Genomic DNA, 27,095 nt, shown 5'->3' with positions numbered 1-27,095 from the left:
CCTGCACCCAGTGAACCAGAACCTGCATTTGGGTCTGAAAGGGTCCCCAGGCCCGCGGACGGTCCATGTGCACGTTATGTGGGTGAGCACCGCCGACAGCTTGTTGGATTTCTCTGTTAATGTGAACTTCAGCTCCAGCCAGTTTTCAGCTCCCGGTGTGGAAAATACTGACATGGGAGGATGATGGAGGGGAGACCACAGAACGCTGTAAATCAGCATGTCCCTTCGCTCGGCAGTAAGTGTGGCGCAGAGCCGCAGAGAACTTGGCCAGGCCTGGGTTCGATGTCTGCTTTTCTGCCACTTGTTTGCTGTAGACTTTAGGCAATGACGGTACCTTCCCGATAGGTTATGGCAGTTACGTTAGTTAATACACGCAAACTCTTAGAACAATACCCATTAACATAGGATAATAGCATTTATGTCATCAGCTCATAGCAAAGGGTTAAGTTGGAAAGGTAATTGAAGTTCTTAATATAATATTGGTGTAAGATATTGATTGAAAGCGTATGGTAATAACGTTGTAACACAACCCCTTCCTCATTAGGGTGTTTGAGTTAAGTCCACTTGCAGCACACAAAACAGTGCCTGATACAATTAGCACCTTGTTCCGCAGTTACTGACACATGGTGAGCAGGTGAAGAGGTCAGTCAGTGGTAGCTGTTAGCATTATTATATATCTGTCAGCATTATTATCTGTCTTGTTTTTTATTATTAGAGTATAAAGTGTGATAATGAAAAATTTCATGGAGGTTTATTTCTTTCGTGGAATATAAAAAAAAATTACACATCCTGTCTCCTTAGAGACGGCTTATTCTTGCGCCTTTGCCATCTGAGGAGAATGCAGTCCGACGGGCAGCGTTTGCATGCGCGTGTTCACAGGTTGTCAGCAGATTTCTAAGTCCCACCCCGCGTACGTTCCTCGCTGTCATCATCTCTGCAGTGGGGGCACTGACACGCCTGGCGGTGAGGGTGCAGAAGGGTTATTGGATGGTGGCAAGCCAGCCCAACTGTCTGCCCACAGCTCTGTCAGCTCACCTTCTGTTTCCATTTGGTCCTCGGCGTCACTGAGAATTGTATATCGTGACGTGGGTCTTCAGAATCACATGCTTATGCTTGAAACCTCAAACAGGAGCTCTGAAGGTTTAATCTGTGATTAGTGAGTGCCTACTGTAATTCTTTTTTGTTTCTGTTACCCACTTAACTTTACTCTTTGAGACAGGATTTTTTTTTCTTACTTATGCTTGAATTATTATTATTAAAAAAAAAAGTCTTCACACCTGATACCAAGCCAGGACACAGTAGATACTGAGTAAGTGTTTGTTGAATGAAGAATAAATGTACTGAAGTAGAAAACTCCTATTGTTTTATTGGAATTGTTTTTATATATTATTTAACAGCATCATTTTATTTTTAAAATCCCTAGTGTGTCTAGAATGTTATGTAGGGTCATGATGTAGGTCCTCTGGACAATATTCTAAACTAAAGTAAGACTGTGTGGTATTCCTTATGGGTGTCGCAGGTGAGGCCTGTACTCTCAGGGCCACCTGGCACGCTGCTTGGGCCAAAGCAGCTTTTGAGCAAATTTTGCTTGAATAGAATTGAATACAGCAAACTGAGTTGCCTTCTCAGAAAGTGCTTCTCTTCTGTAGATTTTAGCTAATACCATGCAGCAATCGTGTAATCAGAATAAAGCCTAACTTTTCACTGGCAGCTTTCCAAAAAATCAGCATAGCTTGACCACAAAGTGCCACTGTCCCTGTGTTAACAAGAAGCGTGTGTGCTCTGAGCCCTGGGGATCAGCTTACTAACGCACCGTCACTTAGCGGTTGTCCTTGGTTCTTTACTGCGATTGTAAACTTTCTTGTGGTTACCATATATATCCGCTAGAGAGTGTACACAGCAGGTTATCAGCTAATTTTTGAGATACAAAATACACACATCAAAATTGGACAGTCGCGTGTGTTTCGAATACGTAATCTAGAGCATTTTCTGTTAATAGTGTTACTGCGCTTGAAATAAGGAAAAGAGGACAGACCCAGTTATGAAATATTTGCTTATTTTTACAAGAATGAACAATTTTCAAACGTCGAAGCCGACAAACGGCATTTCCTCGGCGCCCACCTGGTCTGGGTGAGCGTCCTGCTGCTGCTGCTTGAAAGCACTAGTAGCCAAGGGAGGAGTCGCGCCACCGTCTGGTCCTTCACCGTCGGCGCGCACAGCGCTCCCCCTTTTCCCCCTCAGTGGTCAGGGTACTTACTCATGTTTGTTTGCAGACAGAGTCTTAGAAAACCAAGCGCGCCTTCCTCGTATGTGTGAACCCTTCCAAAGCGGCTTGCCCTGGGAGAGCCGAGGTTACGGAGCGCCCCAGGGGGAGAGGTTTGCGAACGCTTCCCTGTGAAGGAGGTCCTGGCCGGCGTCGGTACAGGCGCACGAGTCCCGGTGTGCGCGCCCTGTATCGCCACATACGCAAAAGTTGGGTCAGTTTTTGAATTATCTTTAAAAATGTCGGCAAGTTATGGTTAACTTGAGGTTCTTTGTCTGTAACACGGGGATGACAGTGTTACAAGTTATCAGAATTGCATTAGGTGAACTGTCCCCCAAGTGCCGACATTCACGAGGAGTGTAGTGAATGACTGCATTCACAAGCTCTCCTGGTCCATTGAAAATATTATTCATACTCGGAAGTTTGACTCCGGAATACTTGTTCAAAACGGTACCTTTTGCCTTAGGAGTTATTTAAATGTGCATGTTAAACCCCTATTTTGAGAGTTTCCGCTCTTCTCTTTTCAAGGTTAAGATCATGATTTTTTTAAAGTTACTTGTTAATCTTTTTAAAGATGTCTGTATGTTTGTATTTGGCAGTTGTATTTCCTCAAACAGAACTTTCATGGAAAAAATACATTAAAACTTCAGTATTTGAGAAGGAATCATTGCATATTCCTTACTTTATCTTCTCAGGAAGGACTGCTCGCTCTCCGTGCCTCAGCACAGAGTGGGGCACCTGCCACCTGCAGACCCCTGGCCCCCCCTGGAAGCCGCGTGTCCGACGCAGGTTTCTCAGGTTCTCAGACTTGTCCAGGGAGATGACCTTGCTCAGCCACACAGAAGCCATTCGAAGGGTTAAATAAGCAAGTTGTGTTATTTTCCCGTTCCTCCCATAAGAAATTGCTATAAATTTATCGGCTTCAAACAGCCCCCGTGTATGTGCTCACAGTTATATGAGTCAGGGGCCTGGGGGCCGTGTGGCTGGTCCGTCTGCCCAGAGGCTCACAGGCCACAGTCAAGGTGCCGGCAGGGCGGGGCTCCCTTCTGGAGGCGCTGGGATGAGCCGCTCCCGTCTCAGGTGGGCGGGGAACTCAGGGCCTGGGGTGTAGCAGGTGGCTCCTGTCCCCTTGCTGCTCAGGGCTGGGGCTTCTCTTTGCTCCCAGGGGCTGTGGGAGTCCTTGTCAGGCTTCCATGTGGCCCTGCAGCCACACGAGAGCCGGCCTTCCACTGCAGAGCTCTCTGCCAGCACCTGCAGAGCTCTCTGCCAGCACCTGCGGCCACATCCTTTGACTCCGGGCAGAGGAAGGACTCATGTGGTTAGATTGGCCCCGCTTGGATGCCCCAGGACACGCCCCCTACTTAAAGTCTGTGACGCGTTTCAGATTCCAGGCATTAGGGCGCGGACATCTCTCGAGGCTCACCTGCCCCTCCCCCCCCGAAGTCCTCAGCATGGTGGTCCTCAGCTCGGAGTCTGGGGCCGGCTGCCTGGGTACCACTCGTGGTTTGTATCGTTTTGGGCAAGTCTGTGCCTCATGTTTGTCACCTGTGAGATGAGGATAATACTTGTACCTCGGCCGTGGGGTTTGATGACAGTGACAGTGCCTGGTGGGAGGACACCCGCAGACCTGGACAGGGGATGTGTGTCCCTGTCAAGGAGCTCAGGGGACAGCTGTCCACACACAGACAGCTGTGCCGAGCAGACTGCAGCGTTTTCCAGCTTGAGGAGCCAAGGTTCCTGGCCTTTTACCCCACAAAGTGCCCCACTGAGGTTCTCCTAGTCACGGAGAGGTCTCTTGGGTCCTGCGGAAGCCCCTTTCCAGGCTCCCAGTGGTGGTTAATGCCCTTCCGTCTCCTCTTCAGCCTTCTGAGCGCCCTGCCTACACCCTTGCCTGCCTCCAGGAGCAGGAGTTGAGAACAAACCCAGAAAATTCCCTGAATTCCTTCTGCAGGGGTGAATCGAAGCCCATGTTCCAAGACACACCACATTCCCAGCAGCTCCAGGCTGTAGACGTGACTGAAGTCTGGATGTACAGACGCCTTTCCCAGCATGTTCCAGGTTACACGTGGCCCTTCAGGCATTTACGGTGTGACATCGTAATTACATTTATGTTTGTCCCATTAGACCAGGAAATGTCGAGGGTGGGGACCCAATCTTAATTAAGCTTTTGTCCCAATAACAGTATCTGGCATGTGGAGGGAAAGAATTATTTATTTTTCAGAAGAATAACTGAATAAAATAATGTAATAGGCTAAAAATTTGATAATGATCCACATTCTTTCCCCTCAGGTGTTTCTGTATTGTATTCAGACCGTGTGATTGACTGAACGCTATAAACCTTTCCAAAATCTAAAGGTAAACTGTAAATAGACAATCGAGCCAAGATTTTCACAGTCAGTGCTCAGCATGGGGGGCCTTTGGGATTCCAAGACTCCGAGAGTTGTCTCTGTTGTCATGTGACCTTGGGCTAGCCTCAGGTGTCCCACCTAAACATCAGAGCATCCTTCCGCGATGTGAATGTTAATTGAGATACTGTGTAGAGCACGTGGTGCCAGGCGTATAAATGCCCAGTAATTATTCTCTTTATAATAATACCATCATTAAGTAAGATGAACCCGTTAAAATTTCTCCAAAAACAATGACAGCATAATAAATTTTCTTACTTTGTTTCATGAGACTTCGGTTCCAATATAAACAAATTAGAAGTCTCTCTTATGAGCGAGGGTTAGAAAATTAGGAACTGGAAGAGATGCTGGAAAGCAAAGGTAGACAAGTTATTTTTACGGTGCAATTTTGGCGAGTGTTAAAAGGAATTAGAGCAAGTAACCATAAGCCTTAGAACTCTGCTCCAGGAACATTTATGAGGAATACAGTATATGCTTTGCAATAAAGTCATCACCTCAGAGCTGAATCTGTACATAAATGTGCGTTAGGCCTGCATTCAGCTACAGTAAACAAGACTCAAGTTGAGAGTATCTTGGATGGTTTTTCCTGTATAACAGGAAGTCTGGAAGTAGGCAGCTGTTGGCGTTGATTGCTTTCAACCAAATCAGGGTTGAAATAATTGCAATTTGTGCAGTTATGTTGGTTTTTCTCGTATTCCTTGTGTTACAAGAGGGCTGCTGCAGTTCCGGATTTCTAGTCCAATTTACACCAGGATGAAGGGAGGAAAAAGAAGGGAGCGCCAGCTGCGTCTTTCTTTTTTATCAGGAAATACGGGAACCTTCCAAGAGCCCGCAGAGGACTTGCACTTGTGTGTGGTTGGTCACAACCGTGTGGTGGCTGCTGCTGGGGAAAGCAAGGCGGTGTCCTGGGGCTGGATGCGTTGCTGCTGTGAACACAGCCCGGATTCTGGTCCCACGGAAGCGGGGTGCGGGGAGTGGACGTGAGCTGGGTTCTACCTTACGGTTTCCACCACGTCAGGTTATAAAGAGGTCGTTGTCCACTGTTTCTTCCTCCCATGAAAATCATTGTGCATCTGATTAACGGGAGAATCCAAAGAGCGAGAAATCGGAGGGTTACTTTTTTTTCCCCCAGAGGTTTAAGTTGCTAACTTGGAGGCAAAAAGTTAGGAAACAGCTGGAAGGGGAATCAGACAACTGTGCACGTTTATTGACAGCAGTGCGCGTTAATTCTTCTGATCCCGGCACGCAGGGTAGCTTTGCATTTGTTTGTGTCCTCGGTTTCTTTCATCTGAGCCTTACAGTTTGCAGCATTCACCTCCCTGGTAAAATGTCTTCCTGAGTGTTTTGTTGTTTTTGATGCTATTGTCATGGGATCGTTTTCTTTCTTTTTCCAGACAGTTTGCTGTTCGTCTGTAGAAACACACCTGATTTCTGTGTGTTGGCTTGACGTCCTGAATGTGTTGGGTAGCGGTGTCGGTTTCGTGTCTGAGTCCTCGGGGTCTTCTGTGTGGAAGCCCGTGCCTGGGCGCGGCGCGCTGACCTGGGGCGCGTGTCCCGGGCGGTGACGCCGGCGGGGGCTCCACGTGTGCGGCCGAGGGCCGCGTGATCTGGCCGGTGGCGCGGGCGGCGGGAGGAGGGCCCCACAGGGGAGCGAGGACCCCCGGCCCCCCGGCCCCTGACCCCGCGCGCGTGCTGCTCCAGGGCCCGGCCGGCCCGCGCGCCCCGGTGCGTTCCGGACCAGACTTGGCGGGGGGCGCGCGGGGTCGGGGATCGGGGGTGGGGGGTGGGGGGAGCTGTGAGAGACCCCCGCGTGGACATGGAAACGTGAGAGCGGGCGAGCCCCCCTCCTCGTCCTCAGGGGGCGCCTTCCTCGCGCTCCCGCGGGGAGTCCGGCGCTCCGAGGCCGCCCGGGCAGGTGGGGGCTGCGCGGGGCGGGGGTCCCGGAAAGCTGCGGCGTCGCCCCTCTTTCTCCTGCGCGTCCTTCGGGGCCCGGGGGCGGGGCCAGGACGGGCTGGGGGGGCGCGGCACGTGGGCACGCGGGCGGGGCGTCCTGGGGGCAGGGTGGGGGTCGCGCGGCGACGGTGGCTGCGGACGCCGTGTGGGAGTGAGTGTCCCCGTGCGCCCGCGGGGCCTGCCAGGCCCCCGGGAGCCCGGGGACCCTTCCCCCTGTGTGGGTCCCAGCCTCTCACGGGGCCGCGCACTTGGCATCCGCCTCCCCATCCAGGCGGTGGCCGGATGGGTTTCCTTTGTCCCGCCTGGAAGGGGCGGCATCCGTGACCAGACGGCAGCAGCCGACCCTTGAAGGGGATGACAGCCGAGAACCAGCATGGATCACCTCGACAAGGAAAGGCTTAGGGGCAGGGCCCGTGCGTGCTCAGGGCGGGACTGCCACGTGGTGTTTGCGCAGACGCTGGGACCCAGAAGTGATGGGGACCCTCCTTCAGGAAGTGGGTGACACTGGGGTGCGCGTTTCTGCCCTGCCCTGGGGGTTTAGCAAGGACCGCTCAGTTTTGTGTTTCTGACCGTCCTCCTTTAGGTGTGTGGCTCATCCTTGTCGTGAGAGCTCTGGAGTCTTTGGATCAAAGTCCCAGTGAGTCACCGGAGCCTTTAAATTTCTCTCTTCCTCACCCTTTTACTCCTCTCCGTTTTCTTGGAAACAGTACTGGTTAAGTCTCTGGTTCTGCGTGTCCACTTCACACAGTGACACCTTCTTGGCGGTGGCAGCGCAGAGACACGGAGGGGCAGCCAGCCTTGCACGCAGTCGCTTCAGGCTTGGACCTGTCGTCCTGTAGACGTTCTCTTTCTTCTGGTAGTGGTCGCAAGTCTTCTTTTCAGTTAGATTATGTGAAATAATGTTCACTGACACCAGATCAGTCCATCAAGACCAGTGGCTCGTTAGATCTGACAGCAAGCAGTGGAGAGCTAGATCATGCTGGCCTGGATTCGAGTGCCTCCTGTGTGTCAGGCTCAGTGCATAGACATATTCCAGTGCCCCTAGCAATCCAGCGCCTGGGGGCGGGGGTGGGGGGCGAGCATAGTCCCACTTCATAGACGAGGAAACTGAGGCTTCTGGAGGCCAGGCTGCTTGCCCCAGACTGCGGAGTGGTGGAGAGGCAGAGCTGGGCTTCCCTGCGGGGCAGCAGAGCCCAGGGATGCTCCTGTTTGCAAGCCCAGTGTGTGAGTATTTCCCGAGGGCTCCTGAAACGCAGGGACATTTACTTGCCCAGGCTCCACTGCATCTCTTCTTGGAGTTGGGAGGGTGACCTGGTGACACCATTTCACCCTGCTGTGTCCTCAGAGAGCAGAGTTGTAACAGCTGGGTTTTAAGAACCAAGCCACGAAGTCACTCCTTTGCTTTGCTTCCATAGCCTACAACTCAAAAAATTGGCCCTTTGCTAGGAAGCAGTTTAGATTGGGGTTTTGACAGTGATTTGCTCAACCCTCTTCTTACATACTCCCTCCACCCTTCACCTTTCATCCTCTGTTTCTCCCCTGAAATTCTGAAGCCGGTTTTTACGGAGGATTGCCTCTCATCTGGGATGTGGTGTAGAGAATGGGATGGCTCCTGTACCAATGATTTGGGTGCATTGTTACTTCCATTCAGATAACATCGTTTTTTAAAATGTCAACCCATCTCTATTAATGCAGCATCACTTGGCAGACCCTGCAATCTTGCATTTTGATAGCAAGGAAAGAAGTAATGCTGCTCTTGGTAGAAAAAAATCTTGGAAGGATTTGCAGCAGCATGTCAACAGCAAAATCTTTGGATTAGGGTCAGCAGTAGGGTTTTTGTTTGTTTGTTTATTTGTTTTTGTGTTTTGGTTAAACTTTCTGGTATCTCTGTTTTCTGATTTTTTTTAAGCTGATGACCATTGTTTATTTCAGTAATAAAACACATTTTAAAGACTCCAATTCTCAACTCTCCAGTAATTCTCACTTGCTTTGCATCATTTATTTTGTGACTTCTGGACTGATTTATTCAACAAACAGCGTGCGGACTGTGCCCCCGGTGCTCAGCAGAGTTTGCGGTGAGGTTAGTGGGAGAGAGGTCATAACCAATGTCATAAGCTTGGGGAAACTTACAAGGGCCGAGGACAGAGGGACACTGTGACCTGGCGAGCGAGACTTGGGGGCCTTCAGCTGGGATCAGAGAGCATGTAGGGGCTAGATAGGTAAAAGAGAAAAGGGAGAGCTTTTCCGGCAGAGAGAGTGCTTGGGACTGAAGGAAGATCGGTGTGTCTGAAGCAGAGAGGCAAACAGGTGGTTAGTCCCCAGGGCTGAGGGGGTCTGGAATTTACCTTGAGAGCAGTGGGACCCCACTGAGGAGGATAAAGCAGGGGCTGGTGCTGTGAGGGTGTGCTGGGGCTCCTAGCTAGGACCCTGGATAGCAGAGGACCGAAATATGCACCTAGATGTGAGTGGGGAGGGAGCGAAGCCATTCTGACATGTGGGCTTTTTTTTTCTGGTGTTTTGTTCTCTTGGGAGAAGAATCAAGAATGACCCGCAAGGTCTTGAATATGTCAGTTTCCACGAGACAAAAATGTCACAGCCTTAGCGCTGAATCCATCTAAGGACTGTTGGTGCGCTGATCTCTGAGAGTGTGGACGATTGACTGGAGAGCTACTGTTTGCACTTGGGCTGTTTCTGTGCCGTCAAATGGAATGGACAAGGCTATTTTCCTTAGCTTTATTTTCCCCCTGATCATTGAGTTAATTTCTGCTCGTTGTAGAAAAACCAGGAAGATGATGAAATACGTAAGTAGGTGAGGGCTTCATGAGCAGTTGTCCTGGGGTAATAGAGCATCGCTGGGACCCGCTTGTAACACGGCAGGCTGGCGAGTGTGGCCGAACCAGCAGGACGCGTCGCAGTGCCACAGTTCGCGGCTTACAGAACCGTGCTGCCTGCTGAGTGTGGTGGTCTGTGAGAATGGATGCTCCTGAGTTACCTGAACTGTTTTAGGAAGTGAGTTAGACAGTCTGGCCTCAGATTGCTGTTCTTTCAAGTACTGAGACATGTTTCCTGTGCTAAATGTGCAAAGCTGTGTCATTGCCTTGAATTAGGAAGGTAACGTGTTAAGATCGTTGAGGTAAAAAAAAAAAGACAGGGCACCTGAAGTGGTGGTGGCAGCGAGGTGGAAATAGTGAGGTGGTGTTACTAGAAACAAAAGTACCCGCCGTGGACAGATCTTGCGTACTTGTGGGTTGCAGCAAACACGATCCGGGCCATTTTAGTCAAGAGGAATGTCAGCGCGCGGGTTTCTTGCCCCTCGCCTCGCTTCTGAGGCTGTATTTGTCTGATGAAAATGTAGGTTAGTGTTTTAGAAGATGAAGGAACTTACTGTAATGAAGTACGTGCAGGTGGCCTTAGGAGGTGACTGGGAGTCCTCTGGGAGCCATCCAGGGCATGTGGGAAGGCATCCTTGCATCAGTGTGCTGCACCCTCTTTCTCTCTGTGTTCACAGAGGTGCCTGTTTCACAGGTGAGTGTGTCAGAGGCCTTGCTTTCCTGTTCTGATTGCCAGTCGTGGATTCCTTACACAAAAGGACGGAAGACTTGCTACCTGCCCAGGGAACAGAGGCCAGCGTCCAAGGTGGAATGTGCTGGCAGGGGCTGGGCTGCACCCGAAGGGGGGCCCCCAGCAAGCTGAGGCAGGAGTTGGGGGGAAGGTCAGATGCCTTGGGGCTTGGAGGCTGCTTGGCCTCAAAGATGGACGGGTGCAGTGCAGCCGAGGGCAGGGAGGGTGGAGGCGGAGGCGGCACGGGGGACTGGGGGGAAGGTCTTCACTTGTTTGAGGCTGGAGACTCTGCCGTTCCTCCTGCAATGCCGTCTCTAGACCTGGCACCACCCGACCCGCCTTGTTGGCCAGGTCTTTTGGTTTGAACCTTTCAAACAGAATTCATCCTAAATGAGGTCATGCCTTTGAGCGCACTTAGAACACCCCTGCTGCCCTGTGGTGGCGGCCAGCTCCTCCTGGGGCCGGGGAGGGGGCCCACAGCCCGTGCCTCCTGCTGTGTGCCGGGCGGGGCCGCGGGCCTGCTCCCAGGCAGCCGGTCCCGAGAGTCGTGCTGTGGGCCAGCTCTGGCTTTGCCTCAGGCAGGTTCCCAATGACGGCCACTTCCTAATGACGTGACCTTAGTGAGCCTTGCCCTCTGTGTCCTGTTTCTAGAAAGGGGATGGTGACGTCTACGCTGAATGTCTGGGCAGCGCAGCACCTGTTGTGCGCACCTGCTCAGTAAGCTGGAGTCCGGGGGTGCACCGTCGGGGCTGGCGCGGAGGAGGCAGGGCCCAGAAGAACAGGTGACCGCTCTGCTTCTCTCGTGTGGAGCGCCTCCGTGCTTGGGGGAGGAACTGTCACTGTCTGCGTGGTGTCCCTTGGAGCCACACCTGTCCCCACGTTGCAGGTGGGAGAAGGTGAGGTCCTTGTAGAGGGTGATACTTGCCAGGGTCACTTTGCTGATTTTTCTGCAGCTGGGATGAGGCCCTCGCCTTTCTGCTGTCAGACTGCATGCTTTTGCCACCAGCCTCGGCACCTGCCTAGAGAAACAGGATGGCTGGGTCGGTGGCCTCACCAGGGCAGAGGAGCTGCTGCCCTCCTTCCTGACCCGGGGCTTGCTGAGCCCCACGTTCTGACTTCCAGGGAGAGCCCAGCCCTCCATCTGTAAGGTGGGAAGATGTTTGCCAGGCAGCTCTCTCACGGGGTCCTGCCTTTGAGCACCAAGAGGGTCCCCTGTTCCTCTGGTTTTGTCCCTGAGTAACTCCGGCCAGGGATGGGAAGTGGATTGCTGGATGGTGCTTGCGGTGGCAGATGAGAAGGCCTGGGCCCGAGTCCCGTCCGTCTTCCGCACCTGCACTTGGGACTTGGACAGGCCTGGCTTTGTCACCGACCGCAGTTTCCAGCTCTTCAGCTTTGGGTGGGTTGCCTGGCCACCTGGCTTCAGCTGCCCCATCCACGGATGGGGACTGGGCCTTTAACGTCATGGGGTGGCCACGAGGACAAGTGGGAAATGTTTGAAAGTGATCTGGGGTGCCCTAGCTCTTGCCCCCCTCCATTCGCCTCTGAGACAAAACCCTTGGCAACTATGTGATGACCCCCCTGGGGTCTTACGTCTCAGTTACCACGCACAGTGAGCCACTCAGATCGAGGAACGAGACTGCAGCCTAACAATCCGGAGGTCTTCAGGGCTCGTTGTAAGGAGATCTCACCTGCAAAGGGCAGTCAGGTCATCCCAGGAGGGACGTGGAAAAGCCCTGTGGCCTTGAGTCTGCGTAGAATCCCAGTGTAACTTGCCTCCCATCCCGGTTGCTCAGTGCGGGTTACCTTGAGCCGGTGGCCGTTAAACTTTGGCACAGCACATTCTCACCTAAGAGGCAACTGCTCGCCGTAACCTTGCAGGTGAGCAGGCTTCAGGCCAGTGTGTTCACTTGAGTTTCCATATGGTGGCATTTTGTAGTAGTGGCAACAGATTTTTAGTTTTCTTGTGTATTTTGGGCAAGCTCAGTCTGCCAGCCAGTTCTTTTGTTTTGTTTGGAGGGGAAGGTATATAGGTTTATTTATTCATTTGTTATTATTATTGTTATTGTTGTTGTTGTTATTATTATTATTATTATTATTAATTATTTACACCTTTTAGAGGAATCAAGCGTGTGTTTGGAAGAGACCGTCCTGGGGCTTGGGCGTGGGGACGGGGGTCTGGGAGGCCCACTGGTGAGCTGGGATCTGGGCTCAGGAGTGGACGGCAGGCCTTTCCTCCGGCTGGTGCCACTAGGCCCCCACTCACCCTCTCAGGGAGGTCCCAGGGCTTCCTCCTGCTTTGCAGAGGTAAGGTCAGGGGACCATGCCACAAAAGGCAGCCGAAGCGGACAGGCCACCACCTGGGGAAGGCGCTCTGCTTTGGGGGAGCAGAGAAGAGGCAGGCCCTGGCCTGTAGGTGACGTTGAAGGTGGTGGGAGTGCGTCCACTTTGTTGCCTTGGTTTACTGCAGAAGGGACAAGGAGACTTAAATTGCTCAGAAAAATTAGGTCCACCTTGATCAGTTTAACCAGTCTTCTGAGTCTGTTGGACCAGTGTTGGCTTTTTTTTAAACAAGCTATTTTAAAAAGTTAACCCATTAACATTAAAAGAAAAATCTGAGCACATGCTTTTAAAAAAATACATATTTTTTATTGAAGTCCAGGCAGTTTGCAATGTCGTGTCAATCTCTGGCGCACAGCGCGATACTTCAGGCATCCATGCACGTACATGCGATTCGTTTTCCCCGTACGTTACTATAAAATCTTGAACGTAGCTCCTTGCGCTCTACAGTATGCGCCTGTTGGTTACCTCCCGTTGACGTTTCGGAGCTTAAACTACTCAGTAGGTGCCACGTGGCGTGAAATGCGGCCCAGGCTTCTCGCCACCACACAGTGGAGTGCCCAGAGCCGGAGATGCTGGCTGTGTGCTGTGGTTCTCCCGGCAGAGCTTCTGAGCCGGCTGGCCGAGATGGGTGGATGGCAGGGACGGAGAGAGCTCCTTGTGACCAGGTGGCCCCAGCCCCAGGCCAGCGCCCCGGGCTCTGAGGAGCCCTCATTTTAACTGCAGTGCGTTGTGCAAATACAATTTTTGTTACATGCCGTGATGGGAGAAAGGTGGGGCATCTGATCTATGCCCTCCGTGCACCCTGTTGTGAGAAGAGATGGTTCTCTTGGGCTTGGGTTCACAGATACTGTGAAGAAGGTCTGTCGTGCTGGGCTGAGCCGCTCACAAGGAGTGCTCCCTGCACTGGAGTGTCAGGAATGGGTGGAGCTGGCAGATCCACCTCCTGGACCTCAGGGTTGATGGGAAGCCTTAGTGGAACATAAGGTTGAAAAATGATTATTGTTGGTGACCTTAAATGGAAGTCTCTTTACCCCGCATCCTAAAAGCATGGAGAAGTCTCACATGAGAATGTTGATTTGAATCGGGCAGGGAAGCCAGTGAGGTAAAAGCCATTGATAAGAGGCCGGCAGGAACTAATATGGCCTTGAATTTGCCTGATAGGGAATAAAAGGCAGGGACAGGTGGCAGAGACACTGCGTGGAGACTGGGTGGGGATTCACTGGATGCCGAGGGCCAAGGACAGGACTTCTGTCCATCTAGCACCTGGGGTCCTTTCCCTGCTGGGCCTGTGCTGTGCCCCTGGCTTCTGGTGATGGCTGAGATGGCCTGTTCCCATACTCGGGGGTCTTACCACGAGACAGGGCAGGATGCCCTGGGCAAGGGGAAGGGTGGGCAGGATATGTCTGAGAGGTGGCAGCTGAGTGAGGGCTGGAAGGTGACACAGGCCCCGAGATAGTGGGTCTTCAGTTTTAGGGGCGCTGAGTTTGAGCAAAGGTGCGGTGGGCTGGGTGGTGGAGAGGGTGGTCTGAGATGTGTCTGCTGCCTGGGAGGGTGGCAGTGCGGATGGCCACTCACTCCCCATTTCCCTGGGCTGGGAGAACACAGTGGGCTGAGGACCCTCGTGAGCTCGAGGGGCATGCCTTTGACCCCGGCAGATCTCAGCTGGCTCTGGGGACTGGGTGCAGAAATTGATAAAAGAAGAAAAAAAACATATCTGTAGGTCTAGAGAGTTTCACTGCTTCCTTTCTGAGTCAAATACCTTGAATTTCTTTATTTTGCCTGATTGTATTCTAGCCAGGACTTCTAGCACCATGTTGGACAAGAGTGGTCAGAGCGGGCATCCTTGTCTTGGTTCTGATCTTAGGGGAAAAGCATTCAGAAACCCATTTTGTCGGATTTTCTTTTTCGGGAGGTTTTGGATTACTGATTCAATCTCCTCCACTACTGGCCTGCTCATATTTCCTGTTTCTTCTTAATTTGGCCTTGGTTAGTTGTATGTTTCTAGGAATTTATTTTTTCTAGGTTATCCATCTTGTATATAATTGTTCGTAGTGGTCTCATACTACCTTGCACAGTTGACTCTTAAAACAACTCAGGGGTTAATCTACATATAATGTGTAGTTGGTCCTCTGTATTCTTGGTTCCTCCACATCCCTGAATTCAACCAACCATGGACCATGCAGCACTGTAGTATGTATTACTGAAAAATGTTTGCATATGAGTGGACCCATGCGTTTCACATCTGTGCTGTTCAAGGGTCAGCTGTGTTTCTGTGGGATCACTGTCATGTCTCTTTTTTCACTTCTGTTTTTATTTATTGAGTTTCCTCTTTTTCTTAATCTACATAAAGGTTTGTCAGGTGTTTTTAATTGTTTTGAAAAACAGCTCTTAAGTTTGATCTTTTCTATTATATCTCTGGTTTCTGTTTCATGTACTTCTGTGGTCTTTGTTATTTCCTTTCTTCTGCTAACTTTGGGGTTGGTTTATTCTTTTTCTAGTCCTTTGACATGTAAAGCTAGGTTATTTAGTGAAGATCTTTCTTTTTTCCTTTCCTTAGGCGTTGATCACTATAAACTTCCCTCTTGGAACTGCTTTTGCAGCACCCTGTAATTTTGGTATGTGTTCCGTTTTCATCTGATTCAATGTGTTGTTTGCTTTCCCTTGTGACTTCTTTGCCTCGGTGGTGGTTCAGGAGTGTGTTATTTAAATTCCTCGTATATGTGTGTTTTCCACGTTCCTCTTGTTGATTTTCCACTTTCAAACCAGTATCAGGAAAGATAAGTGGTATGATTTCAGCCTTTTAAATTTGCTGAGACGTGTTCTGTGCCCTGCCATGTGATCCATCCTTCAGAGCGCTCTGTGTGTACAGAATTCTGTTGTATATTCTGTTGTTGGATGGAACGGCTTATGCATGTCTCTTGGGACCACTTGGTCTAACGGATGATTCCAGTCCAGTGTTTCCTTGCTGATTTTCTGTCTGGATGACCTGTCCATTGCGGACAGAATAGTACTGAAGTCCCGTATTAATTGTGTATTGTCTGTTTCCCCCTTTAGCTCTGTTACTATTTGCTTAATATGTTTGGCTGCTCTGCTGTTGAGTGCATGTGTCTATTTCCAATTGTTAATTCCTTTCCTTTTTGACTCTTTCTGCATTCCTTTATGAATTTGTGATTTCCCACCTTCGTGCACTTCTGATTTCCTTGTCTTTATCTTCTGTGAGTCCACTCAGGTTTTTTTTGCTTTGTGGTCATCACGAGACTTAACAGAAAACATCTTAAAGATGCAGCAGTCCATTTTACCCTGATAACAGCTTAGCTTCAATCTCCTGCAAAACGTATAGTCTTTCACTCTTTCCTCTTTTATGTTTTTTTGTGTCACAGTTTGCCTCTTTGTGTTGTGTATTCATTAGCAAATTACAGTAGCCAGTTATTCTTCGTTCTTTTGTCCCAACCTTTGTACTAGAGTTGTGTTAACACACCTCATATTGCAGAGTTTTCTGACTTCATCTTCATCAGTGTGTATGTTTCATGTTACTAGTTAGCCTCCTTCATTTCAGCTTTAAGAACTTTCAGCATTTCTTGTTAGGCAGTTCTGTTGGTGATGAATTACATCAGCATTTTTTTTTTTTTTTAGATTTGGGAAAGTCTTTATTTCTCCTTCTTTGCTGAAGGATAACGTTGCCAGATGGAGTATTTTTGGTTGGCTTTTTTTTTTTGGTCTTTCATCGTTTTGAATATATCATCCCACTCTCTTCCGAGCTGTAAGATTTCTGCTGAGAAACTCACTGACACCCCATTTTGGGTTTTTTGTAGGTTACAGTCCTCTTTTCTCTTGGTGCCTGTAGGTTTCTCTTTTTGTGTTTGATTTCTGACAGTTTTATTATAATGTGTCTTAGAGAGGACATTTGGGATTGAGATAATGGGATAATCTGTTTATTAGCTTCATGAAATCTATGTCCAAATCTCTTCCCAGGTTTGCAAAGTTCTCAACTGTTATTTCTTTAAATAAGTGTTCCATCCTCTTTCCTCCTTACTTTTCCTTCTGGAACTCTTAATGATTTGGATTTTGCTCTTTTTTTTTTTTACATTTTTTATTGATTTGTAATCATTTTACAATGTTGTGTCAAATTCCAGTGTAGAGCACAATTTTTCAGTTATACACGAACATACATATATTCATTGTCACATTTTTTTCTCTGTGAGCTACCACAAGATCTTGTATATATTTCCCTGTGCTACACAGTATAATTTTGTAGAATAGATAAACAAGAGTATATTGGATTTTGCTCTTTTGAAGACGTCTCGTAGATCAGGTACGCGTCTTCACTCTTTTTCCTTCTTTTTCCTTTTTTTCTCTAGAGACTGGATTATTTCAAAGTCCCCGTCTTACTGATTCTGTCTTCTATTTGATCTGCTCTGCTTTTGATGCTCTCTGTTGCATTTTCCACTTCATTAAATTCTTAAGCTCCAGGATTTTTGTTTTTTTCTCAATGATTTTATATTTCTTTGTTATATTTTTCATTTTGATTGTGTACTGTTTTTTTAATTTCATTGAATCATCATTTTGTGTTTTGTTGTGTTTTTTTTTTTTTGTAGATCATTCAGTTTCCTTAAAACAGCTATTTTGAATTCTTTATTGTGTAAATATTAGATTTTCGTGTTCGGGTTTGGTTATTGGGGGGTTATTGTGATCCTGGGGTGATGTCATGTCTCCTGGAGTTTTCACATACCTGGTGGAGCCCAGAACACACCAGCAGGAGCTGCGTTCCTTTGATGCCCTCGGGGCGTCTCATGTGCTCTTCCGATTTGCTCCCCCTTCCCGGCCGTGGACTCCCTCTGCAGTGCTCTGGATGCACGGTGAGAAGTGAGAGGAAGGATTCTCTTCAGCAGAGTCCTGCGCAGATTTAGAAACCGGACCTTCCCTGTGCCCTGCAGGACAAACCCTGGGCCATCTGTTTAGCTGGGCGCCCTACCTGTAACCCCAGGTGCTGCTGGTGGAGACAAGCTGTTCCACCAACGCACTCCATCCGAACTCCGTTTCCTTCCCTCCAGCGGAGTGCTGGTCCTTCTCCTCTGGAAATCTGGGCTCCCACACAGGCTCTGTCATCTGACAGTGACTGCCTGGGTCATTGTGCTGCCTGCACCCCGAGACTGTAGCTGAGAGGGGCTGGCACCGGTTCAGCGTCCTGGAGGTTTCACAGCTGGTGCTGAAGTCTGTCTGCTCATCACCCGGCACTAGACTTGCCGTGGGTCCCGTGGGGTGAGGTGCTGGGCTCCGGGGCTCACACGGAGGCGGGCACCTGTGTCCATGGTAATGCCTGCTTTCTGTTATAAACGGGAGGACGAAGCAGGGGATGTGGTGCACCGCCTTGATGCTGACGTCGCCCCAGTGGAGGCCTTTAATCTTTGCACTTGTTAATTTTTTCTTGAATGTACACCGGAGGTTTCTGCATCAGAGATGTCTTGTTACTTACCAGACGGAAAATAACCAGTGAGTGGTTCCCTGGGTCCCAGGTCCCACCTGTGGGGCCATGGAAGTCAGGTCAAATATTCTGCATGCACAAACCCTGTATTGTAGTTAAGGGATGAAGAAAAATACGTTTTCTGTGCTTTTAATAAAGGGGAAAGGGGCAACTCTCTCTCTCTCCCTTTTTGAGAGTTTCACTGGAAATATCTGTCTTCGGAATAAATAAATCTCTCGGAAAAAGACAGGCCCATTTGGTTTCAATTCTCAGAAATACATCCCTGGTCCAGGCTCTCATCCCCCTTTGCAGTGTAGACACATCCGTCCAGGGTTAAATAAACCTCTCTGGAGCTTTCACTGTGTATACAATTGTAACCTAATTCTTTCGGTTGCTTTTAGTTCAGAATCCCACATTTTCAATAAAATCTGCCTCAAAAGCCTGAATTATGCAGTACTGAGAACATTTCCCCTGTAGTCCCACAGAGGGGACATTTCTTTACGATAAAATCTGTCAGGAAAATGTTAACAGTCCTGAATTTGCCTATGCCAAATAACAGGAATGCAAACGCAAAGGGAAAAAAAGGCAGAATTAAAGGGAGAGACAACATCACAGTCACAGCTGGAGCTCTGACTACACGGCAGGTACCCACGTAGCAGGTGGAATTTTCAGAAGTCATAAGAGGCAGAGATCTGGACCCACCGTCAGCTACGTGGTTAAGAATGTTGCCAAATTTCCCTGGAGAAACATCCCTGGCAGTGAACAGAAATGCCTGTTTCCTTGCCTCCTAGCTGCCTTGGGACTTCACATTTTTTAATTTTTAATTTGTTTCTCTGATAGGCAGGCCATGGTACTTGTGGTTTTTTGCATTTCATTAATTGCTAAGTGATTGGACATTTTTGCATGTTTGTCCTTTGATTTTTTTGAATGGGATACTTGATAGTTTTAGATGGATTGATAGGTTTCTTTTATTTATAATATTTTATATTTGCAAATATTTCCCCCTTGTCATTACCTTTTAAACCATCCTCCTTATGTTCTGTAACTTAAAGAAGTTACACTGTCTGTGTGCTCAAATCCACTTCTTTCTTTTTTTTTCCCATTATTTTTTTTTTAATTTGGTTTCTGCAACTTATTTTCCGTCATTCTACTGATGAATAACGGTTCATTCAGGGTGTTAATCTCATTTTAAGACTTACCCTGTAAAACCAAGGTCGCCTCCCTCCAATCAATGAAACATTGAAACGGGCCAGGTAACATAATTTCTGTCTGTTTGTTACAACTTAGACTGTTGGTCGAAGTATTTACTACAGCATTCTCCTGCTCCGGTGCGATTGAAATGTCTGTCTGCTTTCGGTTCTCAGATCGTTCATCATTTCACAAAGCGGATCCAGACCAAAATCAAAGATCTTCTGCAGCAGATGGAAGAAGGACTGAAGACGGCTGATCCCCACGACTGCTCTGCTTACACCGGCTGGACGGGTAAGGCCCTGGGCTGTCACTGACCGGCAGGTCTGCTTTTCGGATTATGCTGTGTGAGACGTGGATCGGAAATGCTCTCCTTTTAAGATGACCGTGTTTTATACATTTTATTTTATTTTATTTTATTTTATTTTATTTTATTTTTAAACATTTTTTATTGATTTATAATCATTTTACAATGTGTCAAATCCCAGTGTAGAGCACAATTTTTCAGTTATATATGAACATGTATATATTCATTGTCACATTCCTTTCTCTGTGAGCTACCACAAGATCTTGTATGTATTTCCCTGTGCTCTACAGGATAATCTTGTTTATCTATTTTACATTTTGAAATCCCAGTCTATCCCTTCTCACCCCCTATACCTTTTAAAAGAGGTTTTAAACTGTCTTCATTGATGAGATGCTTTGTAATCTTATTTACAAAGAATTTTTTTTCTGTCTGAAGCTTGAATGTCATATGAAGTTAGTATGTCATATTTTTGTAACCTTAATTATTTGACCTAATATGTGGCTGTTTTTGAAAATGTATAATAAGAGCAAACTTGCTCTAAGTGTGGCCAGTGACTAGGTTCTTGCCCTGTCAGAGAAAGAATCCAGAGACGGGATGCAGATGTTAAGAAAGTCAAGTGGGGGTTTATTAAGGGATGGATGGCACACTCGCAAGGGGGGAGCGGGCAGACTCAGGTGAGCAGCTGCCCCGAGTTTCTTTGGCAAGTTGCTTACATAGGATGTAAAAATGAATGAGCAGAATATTCATTGGGGAGGGAAGGGTTTCGGGTCATATTTCCTGATTATCACCCCAGCTCCACCTTCCCAAGGGGAAGAGGGATTTTTGTCCTTATTTCTTCTGAATCGCAAGTGTCATGGCATCAGTGCATGATGGATACTTCTGATCTGCAAGGCTAATTTTATTGAAATGAGGGCATAATGAGTGAAAGGTTACATCGGGACACTGGAAAGTCCTGCCTTTTCCCACCTTTCTTTGTCGGCCTCCAGGCCACTTGTCACCCCAAAATGTGTGACCACTTATCAGCCCAGAGGTTCTTGCTTTTCTCTGCCCAGGGACCCCTGGTGCTCACATGATGTACGGTTTCCTGTATTCGCCCCTCCTTTCAGCCTAAGTCCTGCCATTTGTTCTGTGTCCTCCTTTCTCTGCTCATGTCTAGCCATCTGCCAGCTCACACATAAGGTCAGTTTTTTTGTTTGCTTTTGTGTCTTTGAGCTTTGTGACAAGCTGTGTTTGTGTGATTTCTCTGGTCCTGTATATATATGAGCGGTTTAACCTACTGCTTGTACTCATTTGGATACAGAACGATTTTTATCTTTATATTTATATCTATATATTTATCTATATATTTAATTATTTGTTAATAATTCAACAAGCAGCCAGTAACGCACTTCACATCGAAAAATTTAATTTCAGAATTAGCTTGCGTTAGCTAATCTCTACATTCTTCTGACTTTTTTTTACCACGTAGCTAGAACGTTGTAATAGGTGTTCAAGGAACATAAAAGAAATGAGGCCGACCTTGTTCTGAGGGGTTAGACTGCAGTGAGATTATTGCTAATGACAGCTCACATGTAAATTCAGAGGCTTCTCTTGCTAAACGTTTGTAGTTTAATCAGTGAGCGGCGTGGACACAAGGTGCGTGTCAGTCGCTGTGAGCTGGCCCCTGGCTTTGCGGTGCCCGCCCACACGTGAGGGCCCTGACCTCTCCTATTATTCGTGTTTGCATTTATCCTCATTTCTGTGATGCGTTATTATTTGCCTGTTACGGATACAGTATTACGTAGTGACATTCGAATGAAACTTTTCAAACTCTTATACCCAGGCCTTCACGGAACCAGTTCACTTACAGGTCAAAGAAATTTATCCTAAATGTAAAATTAGATAATTCTGGCTAACTTGAAGTAAAGTACAAAGGATAAGGGTATTTGGAAAGAAAAAAAGGCAGTTATTTATAGCACAGGTTTCCCCTAGAAAGTCTTTTATTTGAAACATTTTTTAGGAATGTTTATCTTATGGTGGAAAAGAATCTGAAAACGAATGTATGTGTGTGTGTGTACATATGTGTGTGTATATATGTGTGTGTGTGTATTCATGTGTGACTGAAGCACTGTGCTGCACACCAGAAATTGACACAACATTGTAAGCTGACTATACTTCAATTAAAGAAAAAATTTCTTGTTGAAAAAGGGGTTTTAACCCCATGATTGTTAGGTCCCAAATTGGCTGTGCTTCAGAATTATCCAGAGAGCTTTATAATAAAAAGACTGTGTATCAGCCGCCACCCCAGGACGGTTACATCAGGAACTCTGTGGGGGTGGATTCCAAAAATCTTAAAAATCCCCGTGTGTTGGCATCGTTTGGAGTCACTGATCGAGCCATGATGGAGGTATTCGGTGTGAATGATTTCAAATGACATTTAGGGCCTTGGGTTTCGTGTAGCAGTATGGGATCTGCCTAGACTCCTCCCTCCCTATTTTTTTCTCCTAAAACTGTGCAATAGAAGAATACATGAAGCACTGCAAGCGTGTCCCTTTAGCAAAATTGTGAGATAGAGAACATACACAAGTAATGGGACAAACAGGTTCCTCCAGAGTGATTGTGGAAAGCCGCCACGCTGGAGCAGGGGAGGGGGACCAACGACCCAGGGTGCAGAATCTGTCCTCTCCTGTCTGTGTATCTACTGCCTGTCCCCACTTTACAAATCAGCGAGCAGTTATCCCCAGAAGCAGTGAGACACACCCTGCCGGGGAGCTTCTGAGGGCGTATCTGAGTGTGTGGTGGGCAAGAACTGCTGGGAGAAGCAGAGATAAAAGGAATGGGGGGGCACACGAGGGACAGAGGTTTTATTTTAGACTTTCTAGAAAAGCGCAGTTCTGAGAAAGAGGGGATTAATGTACAGAGCAGAAGCTGCACCCCTGGTGGCACTGGCTGAAGGTGCAGGCTGGGAGGGGACGGCAGTGATGGGAGCCCTGCTGAAACAGGAGGGGACCTGAGAGTCAGAGGACCTCTGGCCGCCAAGTCACCGTTTATTCACTGTTCGTCACTTAGAAGAGGATGCCTTTGAGATGAAAGCTTTCCTAACCACTTTCCTCTTCTAGAGAATTTTCTTAATAGTTTGATCCAGAAAAATCCACCTATTCCAAATTAAAGGGAAAAAATCAACAATTATTTACATAGTATTAGGAAAAAGAGAAAAGAAAATCAACGTTGTCAGTAGGAGAAAACACACCACTACAAGGTGGAGAAAAGTTGCAGCACCTTGAACATTGATTTTATAATTTAATTACGTTGTATGTTCACAACACAGAAGTAAACGAACTCGAAGAGAAGACAGGACGGTAAGATGGTGTGAAATAAGGACTGACAGAACTAAGACGTTCGAGGAAAAGACAACGTCACTTTAGAAATGAGGACCAAATTGCAAGGAGATGAAGAAAGGTGACACCTCCGAAAACACAGCAATGCCATAAGAAGGGGAAAAAACAGAAGAACGAAAGCAAATAGATTGTAGAAAGACTTCCACTTCTGGTCTGACTTGTAAGGAGTTTAGGACTGTGATCCAAAAAGTAAAAAGCTGACCAGACTGGAAAGCCAGCCGCTCTTCCAAGATCCGTCAGAGAAGTGGGGTCACAGGGCAGACAGGGCGATTCAGAAAGTCAGTTTAGTGGAGCAGAGACCTGGAAGGAGAAACCTTCACGGAACTTCAGCTGTCAGTGGTTAGTTCCTGGAGGCTCAGTGTGGGCAAACACGAGAGTGAAAAAAAAAAACTCCAGGAGGACCGGTCACAGGGAGCCTTCCACGCTGCTGCGGGGTTGACTTCAGGAGCTCTCCCACATCCTCACCGTGGCTTCTGGAAAAAAACCCCCTCGTGCTTCTGGTGGCAGGAGGGGAACAGGGACCATTTTGAAATACGCCAGAGCATCCTGTTCTTAACAAGGCCAGCCTTCAGGAGAAGCTTTTACCAGATCCCGACCTACTGGAGATTTATAACCTACCTGGGGGAACGGGCATAGCCCCCTCCAGCCCCCTCTGGCCACCCTGTCCGGCCTGAGGGGAGGAGGACCCTGAGAGGCACTGGTGGGGTTCGTGGTGCAGGGACAGAGGCCCGGCAGGACACAGATCCAGTCACAGAGCTGTGGAACGCTGCCACTCCCCCCTCCCCTTTACCACTCCGCTGCTGAGGGACTGTTGGCTGCAGTTTCTTTTACCCAGTACATTGTGCCCACCTTTCCATGAAAAGTTACAAGACACACTGAAAGGCAAAATCAGACCAGTCTGAAGAGACTAAACGAACATCAGAACCAGACTGAGATATGCCAGCAATGTTGGAATTATCAAACCAAGAATTTTTAAACACTGTGATTAATATACTAAGGATTTTAATGAAAAAAGTAGACAACATGCAAGAACTCATGGACAATGTAACCAGATCGATGGAAATTCTAAGAAAGAATTGAACATTAATACTAAATATCAAATATACTGTAACAGATGAAGAATTTCTCTGACAGGCTCATCAGCAGACTAGACCCAGCTAAGGAAAGAACTGAAAAAAAAAAAAAGAAAAGAAAAAAGCAACAGAGTATCCAGAACTGTGGGACAGTGACAGAAGGCTTAACACGCGTGAGATGGGAATACCAGAAGGAGAAGGGACGGAAGCCATGAGGACTGAGAATGTTTCCAAGTTAATATACACCAAACCGCAGGTCCAGGAAGCTCAGAGAATTCCGAAGAGGATAAAAGCCAAAAGCGAAAAAGGGAAAAAACAAAACCGCACCAAGGCATATAATACGTAAACATGATAAGAGGGAGAGCAAAGATGAAAAATCTTGGAAGAACACAAAGGAAAAAACTTCAGTTACAGAGGAGCAAGGATCAGAATTACAGCAGACTTCTTCAGCCACCGTGCACGCAAGACGAGAGTGGAGACAAATACTTAAAATATGGAGAGTTAAAAAAACAAACCCAACAGCCTAAGACTTCGTACCCTGTGAAATTATCCTTCAAGGTGAAGGAGAAAGAAAAACTTCCTCAAGCAAAAATCAGTGGAATTTGTTCCCATTATACCCGGACTTGCAAGAAATGGTAAAACAAGTTCTTCTGAGAAGGAAAATGATGTAGGTTAAAACCTTGGATCTGTGTTGAAAAAAAAAGGGGGAACCTCAGAAAATGAGTAAGTGAAGGTGAAATACGAACTTTTATTTTTTATTTTAAAATGATCTAATAGATCAAAACTTCAAAATAATAGCAGCAGTGTGTTCAGCTCTGTGTGCTTCTGTGTTTGTTTATGTGTGTGCATATATACATGCTTATATGCATATGTTATGTGTGAGAAAAGTGACAGCAAGTGACAAGAGATTGGAGGGAGGAACTGGGAATATTTTGTTATTATAAGGTGCTCGTTCTGCCCTTGAAGTGGTAAAGTGATGTTTGAAAGTGGAGTGGGATTAAATAAGAAAAAAAAACATCATATAAATAGATGCAGAAAAAGCTTTGACAAAATTCAACACGTGTGCACGATTAAAAAAAAAAAACTCAGCAAACTAGGAAGAGAGGGGCGCGTCCTCAGCTTGGTAAAGAATGTCCACGAAAAACCTGCGTCACATTTGATGGTAAGACACTCAAAGCTTTCCTGCTAGGATCAACAAGACAAGAATGTTCAGTCTCTGATGAGCTTGGATACAGAAATCCTCAGCAAAATACCAGCCAACACAGTCCAAGAGCTTTTTTAAAAAAATTATTTTCTATCTTTTTTTTTTCCTTTTTGGTGGGAAGATGTAATTAGGTTTATTTGTTTATTCTGAGAGGAAGTACCGGGGATTGAACCCAGGACCTCATGCGTGCTAAACATGCACTCTGCCACTTGAACTATGCCCTCCCCCATCAAGAGCTCTCTAAAAGGATATGCCTGAGCGGTGGGATTTGCCCCAGGGGTGCCAGGATGTTGCGTTTCAGCAAACGCAAGCCAATAAATATGATACACGACATTAACAGAATGCAGGCTAAAAATCATACGGTCGTCTGAATAGATGCCGAAAAGGCATTTGATAAAATTCAGCATACTTTCATAATAAAAGCTCTCAACAAGTTTGATATAGAAGGAATATACCTCGACGTAATAAAAGCCTACAGCTGTCCTCATACTCAGTGACACTGATGTGTAGCTAACAATGCTCAGCCTTTCCTCTTACGGCAGGAACAAAAGATAAGGATGCCCAGTCTTGCCACTTCTGTTTAACACAGTGCTCAAAGTTCTAGCTGGAGAAGTTATGCCCCATGAAAGAATGAATGAATGAACGAACGAACGAACTAACAAACAAAATCAGAAAGAAATAAAATTGTTTCTGTTTGCAGGTGACATGATCTTATATATAAAAAAATCCCTGAAGACTCCACCAAAAAAATTAACCGATTGAAAAAAGCCGATAAATTCAGTAGAGCTGCAGGATACAACCACCAGTTGTGCTTTTATACACTAACAACAAAGTACCGGAGAAGGAGTTTAACAGAACAATTCCATTTACAACAGAATCAAAGAAAAATCCTTAGAGGGAGAAGACCTATATACTGAAAATCGTGACACCGATGAAAGTTGAAGAAGCTGCAAGTAAATGGAGCGATATTCCCTGTTTATGGATTGGAAGCATAGCGTGGCTAAAATGTCCATACTACCCAAAGTGATCTATAGATTTAGTGCAATCTTTATCAAAATTCTAATGATGTTTTCCAGAGAAATTGAAAATCCTAAAATTTCTGTGGAACTACCGAAGACCCAGAATAGCCAAAGCAATCTTGAGAAAGCTGGGGGCATCACACGTCCTAATTACAAAGGGCTGGTGATCAAAGCAATATATTAGTGGCATCAAAACAGGCATGGAGAGGAGGGGAGGGTGTAGCTCAAGTGGTAGAGCACATGCTTAGCATACATGAGGTCCTGGGTTCAATCCCCGGTACCTCCTCCAAGAATAAACAGATAAACCTAATTACCTCCCAACAACCAAATAAAATAAAATAAAGTAAAATAAAATAAAACAGGCATGGAGACCAGTGGAACAGAATAGAGCGCCCAGAAGTAAACCCATGTATGAATGCGGTTAATTAATCCTTGACAAGGCAGCAGGAACACACAGTGGGGAAACTGTCTCTTCAAGTAAGTGTGTTGGGAAAACTGGACCCCTGTCTTACACCGCTCTCAAAAAGTGGACTCAAAATGGATTAAAGACTTAAAGATGTAAGGCCCGAAAGTGTAAAACTCCTAGAAGAATCTGGCAGTAATTCTTTTGGATATCGTGCCAACAGCACAACCAACAAAACCAAACAGGTGGGGGCACATCAAACTGAACAGCTTCTGCAATGCAAGGGAGACAATCAAAACGAGATGGCAACTTACTGAACAGGAGAAGATATTTGTAGACCATGCATCTTCTAAGGGGTTAGTATTCAAAGCATATTAGGAACGTGTATGACTCAACAGTGAAAAACAAATGACCAATTAAAACATGGACCCAGGGACCTGAGTGGACATTTTTCCAAAGAAGACATCCATCTGGCCGGCATCTATATGAAAAAGTGTTCAACGTCACTCATCATTGGAGAAATGCAAATCAGAACCACAAT

General features: G+C 47.0%; 1 protein-coding gene across 5 annotated transcripts in view; it reads left to right on the top strand.

Moving 5' to 3' along the window:
* LANCL2 (LanC like glutathione S-transferase 2) overlaps nucleotides 1–27,095 on the top strand; it is a 57,432-nt gene that overhangs the window by 5,380 nt on the left and 24,957 nt on the right. For 2 of the 5 annotated variants that reach the window (XM_031445014.2, XM_064482321.1), the window contains exon 2: nucleotides 19,348–19,465. In XM_031445014.2, the coding sequence (XP_031300874.2) occupies nucleotides 19,348–19,465 (118 nt within the window). Of the gene's footprint in view, nucleotides 1–17,118; nucleotides 17,379–19,005; nucleotides 19,237–19,347; nucleotides 19,466–27,095 lie in introns of those variants that run through there. The other 3 variants (XM_064482320.1, XM_064482318.1, XM_064482319.1) reach the window with 3 other exon arrangements.

This window comes from Camelus dromedarius, chromosome 35, assembly GCF_036321535.1.
Source record: "Camelus dromedarius isolate mCamDro1 chromosome 35, mCamDro1.pat, whole genome shotgun sequence".
Classification (NCBI taxonomy): Eukaryota; Metazoa; Chordata; class Mammalia; order Artiodactyla; family Camelidae; genus Camelus; species Camelus dromedarius.
Note: the sequence above shows the minus strand (reverse complement) of the source record. Positions and strands in the feature narration are given on the sequence as shown.